The 14096-nt window shown below is 42.5% G+C and overlaps 1 protein-coding gene across 5 annotated transcripts in view; it reads right to left on the bottom strand.

Annotated features, from left to right (window-relative positions):
* Nucleotides 1–14096, bottom strand: part of FERMT2 (FERM domain containing kindlin 2) — a 102141-nt gene that overhangs the window by 20558 nt on the left and 67487 nt on the right. For 3 of the 5 annotated variants that reach the window (XM_075129993.1, XM_075129992.1, XM_075129994.1), the window contains 4 exons: nucleotides 1844–1876; nucleotides 1180–1405; nucleotides 976–1078; nucleotides 453–560 (listed from right to left, as the gene is read on the bottom strand). In XM_075129993.1, coding sequence (XP_074986094.1) covers nucleotides 453–560; nucleotides 976–1078; nucleotides 1180–1405; nucleotides 1844–1876 — 470 coding nt within the window. The remainder of the gene's footprint in view (nucleotides 1–452; nucleotides 561–975; nucleotides 1079–1179; nucleotides 1406–1843; nucleotides 1877–14096) is intronic. The other 2 variants (XM_048853481.2, XM_048853483.2) reach the window with 1 other exon arrangement.

The raw sequence follows: 14096 nt of genomic DNA, 5'->3' as shown, positions 1-14096 counted from the left end.
TGCCAAATTTGCACATAATATTCTGCACAACAGATAAATAGTTCTGGGAAACCCACAGATCATCATCAGCTGTTCTAGGGGCAAAGAGCCAGAAACATACAGTTCAGTAACCTAATGTACTTATTTGTATTTTTTTTAAAGGCAAAAAAAAAAAAGAAGAGTCAAGATACACACACACATCTTTGGGGAAAATAATCTAAATTCCTTTTCATGTGAAGTAACAAGAAGCAAATATTTAAATTACCTAAACAGTTTAAGTAAACACTAGAGAATAGGAAACAAGCCAAGTTTCACTAGAACAGAAAGTTCAGCTTCCTGACAAAGATAAAGCAAGGCTTTTATTGAACTAGTTGAAGGGAATTTTAGTTTCAATCCACCCCTTGATTTAAAGCCTACAGAAGGCTACAAAATTGCAATGGAGTTCAATTAAAAAAAAAGGGTCCGTCTCTTACCTGTAACGCTGCAAACATCATCATTTCTTCTTCCGTACATTCTATTTCTTCTAAAAGAATAGCCCATTTAGATTGCTCATAAAGCTGGTTGATTCTGATTGCATCGTACTATAGTGAAACACAAACACACACCACACACACATAAAGCACCTGCAAAAGAAGGCCTGGGGCCCTTTACACTTCAAACATATCTAATTAAAAAGAGAACAAACATCACTAGACTTATTTTTACATCCAAATTTCTACTTGAAATTTAAATGCTAAACCACTTCGACATTGAAACAACCAGAATTCCCTTAACAGAGGCTCAGGCAACCACCTGCTTTTATTCATTTAGCAGAGTCTTGATGTGTAAACAAACATACAGTGTATTTATCATTTGAAAGACACAGGATCGCATTTTCACAGATGGGCAGCTGAGCAGTAGCCCATACAAATGGGCGTGCAGGCATTCTGAGTGCAGACACCGATCTCCACTTTTTGAACGTTTGGCCATATGTACAAGACAGAAATAACTCAGTACCTTTGGATTCAAGTCAAAAAAATTGTAGTACTTGAACCGGAGCAGTAAGGCCTCATTTTCTTTCACATCTTGTTCCATGAGCGATCTTGACGAATCCAGCCATCTGCAAGTTGTCAACAACAGATAACAAAAAAGGGTCTGGTTGAGACTTCGTAACCATTTTAAGAATGCAGTTTAAGTTTTTAATATATGTCTTTAACTCACCCTTGGTTGATCTTAGCTTTATCAAGAAGTGCTTGTGGCTTGTACATTTTTGCTAAGATTTCTGGGGATGTAATTGGCTGGCTGACAGCAAGTATACCAGGATTCCCTTCTGATAAAGCACTATCTCCAAACCAAGCAGAAGTTGGAGACAGAGGGCTTCCATCGTGAGAATCATAGGTGGGCGTCATTGTTTTGCTATAAAGTCCCGGACTTGAATATATGCTTCCTAACAGAACAGGAACAAACATGTGAAGTCAGCTTGTGTTCAAATTCTGTACGCTCGATGCAAAACAAATACAGTAAATAGATTTTAAAAATCCTGAGACTTAAAAAGAACAAAAAACAAAAACGGACACTGCAATGCTTGTTTTCCTATGAAAAGCTAACCTATTTTAACTATCCTTGATAAACAAGACAGATTAAAAGTTCACTTTACATTTAACCCACGTGAAAATACTTAGAAATCCACCCTTAGAGGTATGAACTGTGCCTTCTTATGTTTCTACAGCACCTAGCACATTGGGGGTATTACTGGAGACAATAAAAGTAGATAATCTGTTGCTTACGCATTTTGAAAGTCAGAGTTTAGAAGAGTAGGAAAATAAGGAGACAGCCAAAGAAACCACAGGGGACAGGGACAAAAGTCTAATGAGGTGGGGCTCACCTTTCACTGGGCCGATGTAAAGAACATCAGTGCCTACAGAGAAGGAAAGAAAGGAAGTGAGAAGGCAAGAGGGAGACAATGAGAGAAGTCAGAAACAAAAAGGGACAGATGAAGAAAAACATGCACAACTGTAAAAGACTTAGAATATTTTGGTTACATTATGTCATTTGTTTGTTTTCGCAAGTTGGACTTGAAACCAAAACTACCCTGTTTAAACCATGCCCTAATTAAGTCAATTTTGACAGCCTCCATACGTGAGATGTATCAGTAAGAGTAGCTGTTGCTATCTACTGACCGAACTTTATGAAACGTGCTGCTTACTCTTCAGAACAGCGTGTGGTCACCTAGCCTTAAGGCCTGCCTTTTAAAAACAGCTGATAATTATTCCATTGAGTCTGGTAAATTTTTCAAGCCCACAAATTCTATTTGAGGGAAGTTTTCAATAACCCTGGGAGTGGTGTATGGGTCATTCACCAGTTTAGATATTTTGACTCCTCACCTCTGTGTAACAAATATGAAAAAGTCTGTTAGGCCTGATCATCACTTGCTCTCTTCAGTGGTGACCACTTTTCCCACTGTGTATATTTGTATTGCACATTGGAACAAAAGTGTAAACTTGAGAATGATATATTTAAACAGATTTGTCTTAAAACTAGAGACGATGTGGTGAACTGGATATACAAAAAGCTTTTTTTTTTAAAAAAAATTTATTTATTTATTAATAAAATGGCTTTGATTATACACCAATGACCTGGATTCTCTGAACTCCTTAATGACAATCTGAACAGTTTATTTAACTGCTGAGACACCAGGAGTTAAGATTTCTTAACATGACTGCAAATTGCCTTGCCTCTTTACTGCACTTAATGCTGGCGAGAGTCCAGCTACCCAGATGCAAAGCAGGTCCTGTTTAGCAGTTTTCAAGATACTTGTGTTGCCACAGTGTGTTCTGATCATCTCAGCTGTTTTTGAAAGGGAAGAAATATGCAGTTGATCTGTATTCTTTGTCTCTCCCCAACTCTTGGCATATCTCAAAAAAGCAGAATTTTAAATAAACCAACAGGTCACTCTGTAAAGGCTGCTTATTTTCACTTGAAAATGTGCAAGTCAGATTATATGTGCATTAAGTGGGGTGTGTGTGCGCGTGTGTGTGCGCGTGTAAAAATATTTCTCCAAAGTGTGTAGTACTTGGCAGGTTTGAGCTCAGCATGAAAGCTGCTCTATAACAATTAGATTTTTCAGCCAAGTCCCAGCACGAGCAGAGAGAAATTGAGTTTTTTGGTTCAACTATTTGACTTTAGACTCCTGGTTCTTGCAGAACTTTCAACAGTACATGGAAGGGTTTTCTCACTGTGTGTTCAGGCAATCCTGATACTTGGATAAAAAATACTCTCTCCTTATTGTTGTTCTAGAGAATGTTAATAAATAAATGGCCAGTGTTTTGGCAGGCTGGCTTTCATCAGGGCACACGGACCAAATGAAGTCCCAACTTCAGAGTATTATTTATGCTGAAATTACAGTCATCAATCCTCAGGGGGTTTATTTGGAAAAAAAAAAGTATCTCCTTCTTAAAGGGTGACAAAGGGTAGAATTTAAGCATCAGCTTAAGCAGCTCCCTGAAAAGTTAATTAAATAACAAAACACAAAACATTCCTACCTGTTTAAAAGCAGTATGTTAGGGTACAGAGGTTACTTTACTCATTCATTTTGTGAGTTAGGGGAGGGAGAATTTTTGCAAGGTGGAGATGGATGGTAAAAGGGCAAGAGTGAAGAAATGAAAGGAGAGATGAGAGATTGGGTTTGTATTAAAACAACGTCTATTTCAGTCTTCAGTTAGGCCATTCATTCATATTGCAAAATGCTTCTCAATTCAAAGCAGTTGGTCCAGAATTCTTTAAAAAGCTATTGTGTGTACTCCAAATCCAGTGTCACAGTACTGTCCTTTCTTTAATTCACCAGTGTAAAATACCTGCTCTTCAGAATAAGCTTTTCTTACTTAAGATATGCAACTGGCCCCTATGTCAGATTCAGTGGGGGGGGGGAAAAAGGGTGGTTTTCCTTTTAAAAAGGAAACAAAGTTTTCTAGCTCACAAGGGTGCAAAGGAAAGATTCCAAATGTGAAAAGGAGGAAACTGATGTAGAGCTGGCTTCCTAAGTCTGCAGATATCTGGAAATAATGGAGAAGTAAACAGTCTCCATTTCTCTCACTGGAGGTATTCCTTTTAATTATCACACTAAGACCCAGACTTTCAAAAGTGAGGTACAACTACTACACACCTAATGAGCATTATTACAATTGTGTCTGCAAATCAGGCAGATGAGTTTGTCGTCGCTTTAGTATAAATAAGATATATTTCCAATGTCTTGTACCCATTGGACAGCTCTACATCGGCGCAGCTGCACCACTGTAGCGCGTCTGGCGAAGATGCTCTATGCCGACGGGAGAGTGTTCTCCCGTAAGCAGAACTACTCCATCTCTGTGAGAGGCGGAAAGCTATCCTGGAGTGAGAGCGTCTCCCGCCAACATAGCCCCGGTGTGGACAGTGCTTAGATAGCTGTAACTTGCATCGCTCTAGGGGCTGTTCTTTTTTCAAACCTGAGTGATGCAAGTTAAAATCGACTTAAGCAGTAATATAGATCTGCCCATTGTTTTTCTTCTCTGAGGATTAAATTCCACTATTAGCTCTTCATTGCTTCTGTACAGATAGCCAGTGGTCATTCTCTCAGTTCACTGTTTTTCATGCCTTCTTTTAAAAGTATTACTATTGTGAAATGGAAGTGCAATGTAGTTACTTTTGTAAGGCTACACTGGTGCCCTAAAAAGAAAAGAAGTACTTGTGGCACCTTAGAGACTAACCAATTTGAGCATAAGCTTTCGAGAGCTACAGCTCACTTCATCGGATGCATACTGTGGAAACTGCAGAAGACCTAGGCACTCAATTAAACCAGACTCAAAGTGCTTCTATGGTCAGAAGAATGACTGTGTAAAATCAGTGCCATTTAATTCAGCAGATCCACACCCTGTACTCAGTCACATCCCCTTGATTTCTGTCACACATACATCCTAACTACTACTATCCGTGCGGGGGAGAAGATCCTGCTACAGCAGAGTAAGCCAGATTCTTTTCAAGCCTGCAAAAGCCATGGACTTCATTGGGATCAAATGCAGGCCAACACACTCCACTGGAGAAAATCACACCCTAAAATATGTCTCAAGCAATCAGTTCTCCGCTGCTCTTAGAAAACTATTCCCAATCTATAGCCTTGCCTTTACTAGGAAAAGAGGTGTGTCTTAATACATCCTAAAACCCTAGTGTAGACAAGGCAGTTTGTTAGTTTTAATATGTTAGCTGGCTGAAGGAAACTATAATGGGGAGTTCAGGTTTACCTTGACCAACTACCACAAATTAAAGCTACAAACTTTTGTTGTTTACACTAGGATATTGTTCACCATGTGCTAAAAATACACCTTTTTAAAATACAACGCAATCAGGTTTACACAGTTGTTCCAATGTGCAATACAAATATACACAACAGGAAGAGTGCTTACTGCTGGAGCAAGTGCATGCAGTTATTCATCAGATTGCTGCCTAAGAGGCAAGCCTTGTGCTCATCTTCCATGCCCACAGAAAAAGTGGGAAGGGAGGAAGAGCCTTGAGAGTAGAGCTGTATGTGGAGTGGGATACTGTTGGATACTGGGAACCTGCATAGGAGATTTACACTCAAAGCGTGCTACAGAATCGCAGCTCCTCGGTGATCCTTTCTCGAAAGGCTCCTAGAATGGAGAAGGACCAGGGCATCAAAAGTTATGTGGAAAAGCTGGCTGCATCCCTTGTTGGAACGGCAGACAGTGAGAAAAGCAGCTACTGCAGCCTCAAGGTAGTAACAGCAGCTGCGGTACAGCTCTATGCCACACCGGAGCCTAGGGGATGATTGCATTCCTTTTCTCCCTAGCTCAGAACCTGGGTGGGGACACCATCTGCCCTTAAGGGATTACAATATATATATAAAATTGCATCCACACGCATGGGCGAGGACACACACACAGAAACTCATTCAGGTTGCCAAGTCAAGCACTCAAATAGTAGAAAATACAATTAAATTTTTCTGTGCAAACTATTTCCCAGACTCCTTGTTTTTGTGGATACAGACTAACATGGCTACCCCCTGATACTTAACTATTTCACTATTTTCTCCTGCCTCCATACATCTCTGCCTCCTGCTGAATCCATGTTTAAACAGAAAAATAAGAATGACAAATGTGAATGATAAATGGGAACTGTTTAAGAACATTTTGCTAGGTGCCCAGAAAACTTCTTGGCTAAGGGAAGTGAGAGCAGCAATAATACAAATTATATCTGTAAGACAAAAAAAAAAGGGGGAGGGGAATTTGATCACAATTAATATAAATTAGAAGTTAAAAATTATAGAAAATTGTTAAGGGGTACAAAAGAACACAGAAAATTTATGGCCAGTAGAGTTAAGGACAGTAAGAAAGAGGTGGGGTTTTTTTGTTTTTGTTTGGTTGTTTTTTTTAAAAGCACAAGAGAAACAAAAGGAACCCTGAGAATGGCACTGGTCCATTATTAGATGGAAATGGTAGAGCTATTGATAATAATGCAGAAAAGGCGAAGGGTTCAATAAATATTTTTGTTTTGAATTTGGAAAAAAGCCAGATGTACCTGCCACAATAAAATATTTTCCATTCCAGCTGTAACTAACGAGGATGTTAAATAGCAGCTACCAAAGTTAGACATCTTTAAGTCAGCAAATTTGGATAACTTGCATCCAAGAGTTTTAAAAGAGCTACCCCAAGAAACTCTGTGGACTATTAATGTTAATTTTCAGTAAGTCTTGCAATACTAGGGAAGCTCGAAAGGACTGTGAAAAAGCTAATGTTGTACCAATATTTTAAAAGGATAAATGGGATGACCTGGGTAATTATAAATAAAGAATTAGAAGAGAATAATACAATTAGTGCCAATCAACATGAGTTTATGTAAAACAGATCTTGTCAAACTATCATTTTGATAGGATTACAAGTTTGGTTGATGTTATACTTAAGACTTCTACAAGGCATTGGATTTGGTTCTGCACAACATTTTGATTAAGAAACTATAACATACAAAGTCAGCATGGCACAGACGTCTCAAAATGTAATTATAAATAAGGAATCATCGAATGGGTGTGTGTCTCTTGAAGTCCCATACGGATCAGTTCGTGGCCCTATGTTATTTAATATTTTTATTAATGACCTGGAAGAAAACAAAATCAATAATAAAGTTGCAGATGACACAGATTGTGGGAGTGGTAAATAATGAAGACGACATGCCACTGATAAAGAGTAATCTGGATTGCGTGGCAAATTGGGTATAATCCAACAATATATGCATTTCAACCTTGCCATAATGTAAGATCATACATTGAGGAACAAACAATGAAGCCATACAAAGGAGGGGAGGGGTCCTATCCTGGAAAGCAGTGACTCTGAAAAAGACGTACGGATCATTGCGGATACCTAGCTAACCATGGGCTTCCAGTGCGACACTGTGGTCAGAAGGGCTAATGCAATCCTTGGATGCATAAACAGGGGAATTTCAAATAGGAGTATGGATGTTATATTACTTCTGTCTCCAGATCAGGGTCTGAATAGTGGGCAGTAAATAAGGAATTCAGAGATTCGGATTTTTATGGCCAGAAGAGATCTTCGTGTTCATCTAGTCCAAGGGTCTCAGAGTCCCAGCCCATGAACCTCCCCATTGCGTCCCGTGGTGGCGAGACCCATGCAGCCATGCTGCCGGCTGTCTGAGGCAGGCGCTGCCCCCTGCAGCTCCCATTGATTGCGGGAGAGGAACAGAGATACCATCACTAGTCATGGGGCAGAGTCAGCCATGAAGGCAGAGTCACTTCTTCCCCCACAATGAATATAAACAAGTCAACATACCGAACACCTATCTGATGCCCACCTTGCTGCAATCCTGAAGGTTTCAACTGCTCAGTCACTGAGGCCAAACATCAACAAACTGACAGAACTGAAGCGTTGCCAGGTGCCTGGCAAACACTAAACACTCTCTGGCAGGTGAAGAATCGTATAAAGTTGAATGACAATTTTATTATTTCTAAGAAATTCGAAATAAAAAATATAAATGTTTTCTTTTCTGAACACCATCTTCAGTGACAGTATTGGCCCGCTGGGAGGATCTGAGGACTGGCAATGGCCCTAAGGTAAACTGAGTTTGAGACCCGTGATCTAGTCTAATCTCCTGCATCATGCAGGCAGTTGGACTTCCATGAATTAATTTCTGCCTCACGTCCAACAGTTGTGGTTGAACTAGAGCATATTTTTAAGGGCTTGTCTAGAGAGCACTGCAGTGTGGTCTATGAGGGTGTGAAGTGTACAGCTCCCTAGTGTGTGGTGCTGTAATTGCCCTGGGTAGACCTACGTAGAGCATGAATGAAAAGATACCTAGTTTGTATTGAATGAAGTCCTGTAGGACTATATTAACACACACTAGGCATCTTTTCGTTCTCACCAGCAGGATCTATATGGGGCAGTTATGAGTGAAGCACATTAGAGCGCTCTACAGCTAACACCCCACAGAACCACACTGTGGGGCCATGCTGCTATATTGAAGAGCCCTGCATCAAATTTGTGTTCCCAATGCAGGTTCTTAAATACAGAAATCAAATCACCCCTTAACCTTCTATTTGGGAAGCAGAATATAGTGAGTTCCTTCAGTCTCACTGCCAGGCCTAGTTTCCAGTCCTTTAATCATTCCCATGGCTTTTCTCTGAACCCTCTGCAATTTTTCAGCATCTTTCTTGAAGCGTAGACACCAGAACTGAACACGGTATTTCAGTAGTGGGCACACTAGTGTCAAATACAGACTTGTTAGTTTCCTCACAGGATTTTCTATCATGCTCATCCCTAGAGTCTCAGTGTTTTGCGAACACTGATTTATTTTCCCAACGCCCCATGAGACGAGGGAGATGCTATCCCCGTTTTACAGATGGGGAAAGGGAGGCACAGAGAGACGAAAGTAAAACGTATACACTATGTCACAGTTCCTGGGCAAACTGCACCTCTGACACCTCCTGATTTGTGTTTCCTGTAAGCCGTGCAGCAGGCTCTCAAGGGCAGCGCAGGCAAGTGGGGAAGAGGAGCCCCTCCCCAAGTCTGGCCCAGCCCCGCCAGCGAGAGGAGACCCTCCCGCAGTCCAGCCCCGCTGGAGCTGCGGTGGCTGGGGCGAGGCACCTCTCACCCAGCCCCACTTGCTGGGGCGAGAGGGGGTTGCGGGGAGTCCTCTCCCCCCACTGCAGCCCTGGGACAGCCTGCACCACAACCCCCATATCCGCAGTCCCACCACGGAGCCTGCACCCCAACCCTCTGCCCTAGTCCCGAGCCCTCTCCCGTACCCCTCATCCCCAGCCCCACCCCAGAGCCCTCACCACCCACAGCACCCAACCCTGTGCCCTGAGCCCCCTCCCACACTCCCAACCCCTCAGCCCCACCCCCACCACACGGGACTTCCGCACATGGACATAAAAAATTAGAGGGAACACTGCTCCTAATCTATCCGGCTCAGGATCAAGCTGTTACCTCCATTGGGGTGGGGGAGAACTCATCACATAAATTCCCCCACATCCAGACTGGGCCTTGGGTTGCAGTCACCTGGAATTAACCTATCACCTCAGCAGGCGTGACCTAGGCTCAGAACTTGCAGTTTTATCCCTTCTGAGACCAATGGCAGTGATCAATACCGTGACCAGACAGCTTCCTTAAAGTGAAGTATTATTTATTTTTAGATCAAAGGCATTTCAGCAAAAAGCTCTCATAAAACCAATAAAGCAGACTGTACACACATCCAGCTTTTCCTTAAGGCTTACCATTCCCTGGCCCCACTTCTTTAGACACCCTCCACAGAGCCTCTTCTCTCTCTAGATACAGTAGCTGACAAGTAACCCAGCCTCCCTCCTAGACTCCCTTAGGAGTGCTTTTTAACCTTTTAGTGTTCTTTTAGTCTCTGTGCTGGACACTGGGAGATACCAGGTTTGCAACGCCTTGGAGACAATTACTGAAGCTAACCGCTTGCCTCGCTGTCTTTCAAGTGCATACTAAGGTGTCCTTATTTAGCTCTAAGTTGCTTTCCTGCTTGCTTTTCCCACAGCCTCCTATTAAGCTAGATCAATATACTCAGAGAGAAAATTCTAACCAACCGCCACAGCTATACAGTAACCACATCTCAGTGACCAGTTCACATCAATGTCAGTAAAACTATTACACATCAGCATTCATAGGTTAATATATAGCAAGGACACCGGGGAGGGGGAAGAGAGCAATTCCATGCCTATCACGTGCTAATTTGGGGCATCCAATCTGAGACACTGAAAACATGATTTTTCAGGGTATGTAGTATTATGGAACAGGCAAAGCATAACTCCCACTGTCTTTAGTTACAGGTATGAGTGCTCAGCACTCCTGAAAAATCAGACACCCACAGTAGGTGTAAGGCACCCAGAAAATGAGGAACACACAGCTAGTGGCTACCTGTGAAAAATTTGGTTTAAGTGACTTGCCTATAGCATCACACAGGAATTCTGTGACAGTGGCAGGTACAGAATTCAATTGCACAGAGCAACATTCAACTGCCTTAACTACTTGCCCATCCTTTCTCTTCCTGCAACCCCCGCCTCATTCACCTTACACCTTTTGCAACAAATGAGACAGTGATTCCTTCAGACAACTGACTCTTCCCTGGTTTCAGAGGAACAGCCGTGTTAGTCTGTATTCGCAAAAAGAAAAGGAGGACTTGTGGCACCTTAGAGACTAACCAATTTATTTGAGCATGAGCTTTCGTGAGCTACAGCTCACTTCATCAGATGCATAGCCTGCCCGTCCCAACACTTGCAGTGGGTATACATCCCATTGCCAGGGATATGCTGTGCACTGAATGAAACAGCGCTCCTGTGGAAGAGAGACTATGTGATCATGTAACTAAAAACTGTATCATAATGTATCAGCACAAAGGGGTAAATTAAGGTTTCCCAGGCAACCTTAGCTCTGGCATTTCCTAACTTCTGAGCACTTGACTTTGCAGTCTTAATGTACTATTTCCTTTCTTCAAAAAAGCACGCCATTGTGTGTTATCATATTGACACCCACAAGGGACATCAGCAGGGTTGGAATTTTTAGATCTACCACACAGACCTTGGCTCTTGTGCTAATGGCGTAACTGACAGGAGTAACAGGTTGTAATCCTCTATATGCACCAGAAGTAGAAAGGGCCGAGACTCTTTGCCAGAGGATTTCGCAGATACTTACTGACTGCAGAGGATCAGTAAGATTAAGCGATTGTGGGTTTCATTTCAAGCTCTGTAGTGGACTGTACTCTCGTAGGCACAGACTCTTCTGCCCATTTTCTCTCCCTCTCCCCAGTCTCCAATAACCTACTTGTTCCTCATCCTCACTGACTGAGTCCCAGTCTCCCTTCCCCAGATGCCTCATCCAATCTCTCAGTGCCTCCCCCAGTTCCAGCTCCTTGTCCAGCCACTCCCTGCACCTTGGCTCCCTGTAAGATCTGGCTCCCCTTCCTCCTGACCCACTGATACTCAGTCTCCTTGTCCAGCCAGTAAGTGTCTCATCCTCTGGTTTCCAGTTCCCCTCTTCAACTCCTGCTAACCTCCAGTGTGGGTCTTCCCAGGCTCCTAAATCTACTCTCTCCCTCACTGGCTCTGGTCCCCTCTCAGTTCGAATCAGGTGGCTTCCTCTTCTTTGCTGACTGGGTATGAACAAAAGTGGGGCATTAAGAGCAGAGAAGAGACAAGCTCTCTGCTCTCATTTTCTGTGTCTGGACCCACCACAGTCTGGAACTGCTGGGAATTTCAACTACAAGGAAGTTCTGCTTAGTCCTCTGCAGCACTGGACTGAAACATGCCCAGTGTGGATAGAATCTTCAGGGAATTAAGCTGCAAAGCTCTAGCAAAAAGAAAAGGAATACTTGTGGCACCTTAGAGACTAACAAATTTATCTGCGCATAAGCTTTCGTGAGCTACAATTCACTTCATGGGATGCATTCAGTGGAAAATACAGTGGGGAGATTTATATACATAGAGAACATGAAACAATGGGTGTTACCATACACACTGTAACCAGAGTGATCACTTAAGGGGAGCTATTACCAACAGGAGGGGGGGAGGGACCTTGTATAGTGATAATCAAGGTGGGCCATTTCCAGCAGTTGACAAGAATGTCTGAGGAACAGTGGAGGGAAATAAACATGGGAAAATAGTTTTACTTTGTGTAATGACCCATCCACTCCCAGTCTCTATTCAAGCCTAAGTTAATTGTATCCAGTTTGCAAATTAATTCCATTGTTTCATGTTCTCTATGTATATAAATCTCCCCACTGTATTTTCCACTGAATGCGTCCGATGAAGTGAGCTGTAGTTCACGAAAGCTTATGCCCAGATAAATTGCTTCATTTAGAAGGTGCCACAAAGTACTCCTTTTCTTTTTGTGTATACAGACTGACACGGCTGCTACTCTGAAAGCTCTAGCAAGTCTCTACTGAACATGTCTGAACTTACTGATTTTTTCAAATGCTTATAACTAGGACAAATTTGAGCAGATTTTCTCAGGGATGGCAAGAAGCACAGTCCTCACAAGGCCATAACCTCTGCCAAATTTCAAGTTCCTGCTCCAAACCACAGGAGGTGCTAGAATTTCCTTTACAAAATGGCTATATATTTTTCAACATGGGCAAAACAATGTATTTTCCCCCAATCTCATTCCCCGAAACAGATTTACCATTTTAGCTGAAACTTAAATAAATAAAATAAAATAAAATAAAAATAAAAATAAATGTCCGACTAAAGTGGACACTGGCATGGAAAATTTCAGACTGAATGGTTACAGTTTGGCAAAGTAAGGCTACGATTTAGTCATGAGTATTTTTAGTATAAGTCATGGACAGGTTACGGGCCACGAGTTTTTTATTGCCCATGATCTGTCCATGACTTATACTAAAAATACCTGTGATTAAATCTTGCGGGGGGGGGGGGGGGGAAGGCGGGGGAGGACGACGACACACTAGGGGGACGCTGCTGGTGGGGGCACAGAGGGCCAGTGGTACCAGCTGCCGGGGCCAGCAGACTGTGGCTGCTCTGGCCGGACACCCGGGGACCGCTGCCTGGGGCCTCCGGAGCAGCAGCTGGTGTGGCCGTCTCCAGGGCCACCTGAGGAGCTGGCCCCGGAGCCAGCTGCTTGGGCGGCCCTCGGGTCAGCCACACTGGTCCCTGTAGAAGTCACGGAATCCGTGACTTCTGCGACCTCCATGATAGACACCGAGCCCTACCTATAAGCAACTGAAAACAGGATCTTATAATAAATGTCAGGTAACCGTAGATGTCAGCAGCACTATCAGCTTTGCCTACAGTTATTTGCCTAGAAGTCCAGCGTCTACTGGTCAGGGTATCTCAATGTGCAGAATGTACCTCTGTAAATCCGTAAGCATAGAGACAGGCATGACCTGAAATGATTACTCATGTCACATGAGTACTCAATAGCACAGAAATGGTATCAGTGCAGTACCAGGGCAAACTGAACAACAGCTGTTAATTATCGTGAGGATATTCAAGTTAAATATATGCAATTTCTATTTAATGGGATAGAAACTTTACAGTTAAATGCATTTAACTAAATCACAGCAAGCAAACATAGGCTCATACGCCGAACTAAAGGCAGCACTTAAAGATGCAGAGATGCCTTAACCCCACACCAGACCTGGGTAGCCAACTGATTTGGGTGAAGGGAAGGAAAAAAACTATTTTCACTCTATTCCCTTGCTAGTTCAGAATCATTGGTGGTTCTGATAATGTCAGTGTTATGTCCACCGCTGGTATTTTAAGAGCAATTAAGGAAGATATTACAAGTGTAACTTCTTGTCTACACTTCCCTTCCTGTGCTTGATTAATAAGCAACATCTTTAGAAGACATGCAGTTCTGAAACATGCAGAGAACTAGAATGTACTGCTGAAAGCATTTGTAAAGGTCCATTCTAGTTTAAGGTTCTCATGACTGGTGCAATATTCTCCTTCAGTTACTGGATTTACAACACCACCACGGTGAAAGCAGTTCTGATGAACAACAGTTCAATTTTTCAAACAGACTAAGTCTGGCTCAATTTAACATTCATAGTAAGTAATGCATCCGATGAAGTGAGCTGTAGCTCATGAAAGCTTATGCTCAAATAAA

The sequence above is a fragment of the Caretta caretta genome, chromosome 6 (assembly GCF_965140235.1).
Source record: "Caretta caretta isolate rCarCar2 chromosome 6, rCarCar1.hap1, whole genome shotgun sequence".
Lineage (NCBI taxonomy): Eukaryota > Metazoa > Chordata > Testudines > Cheloniidae > Caretta > Caretta caretta.
Note: the sequence above shows the minus strand (reverse complement) of the source record. Positions and strands in the feature narration are given on the sequence as shown.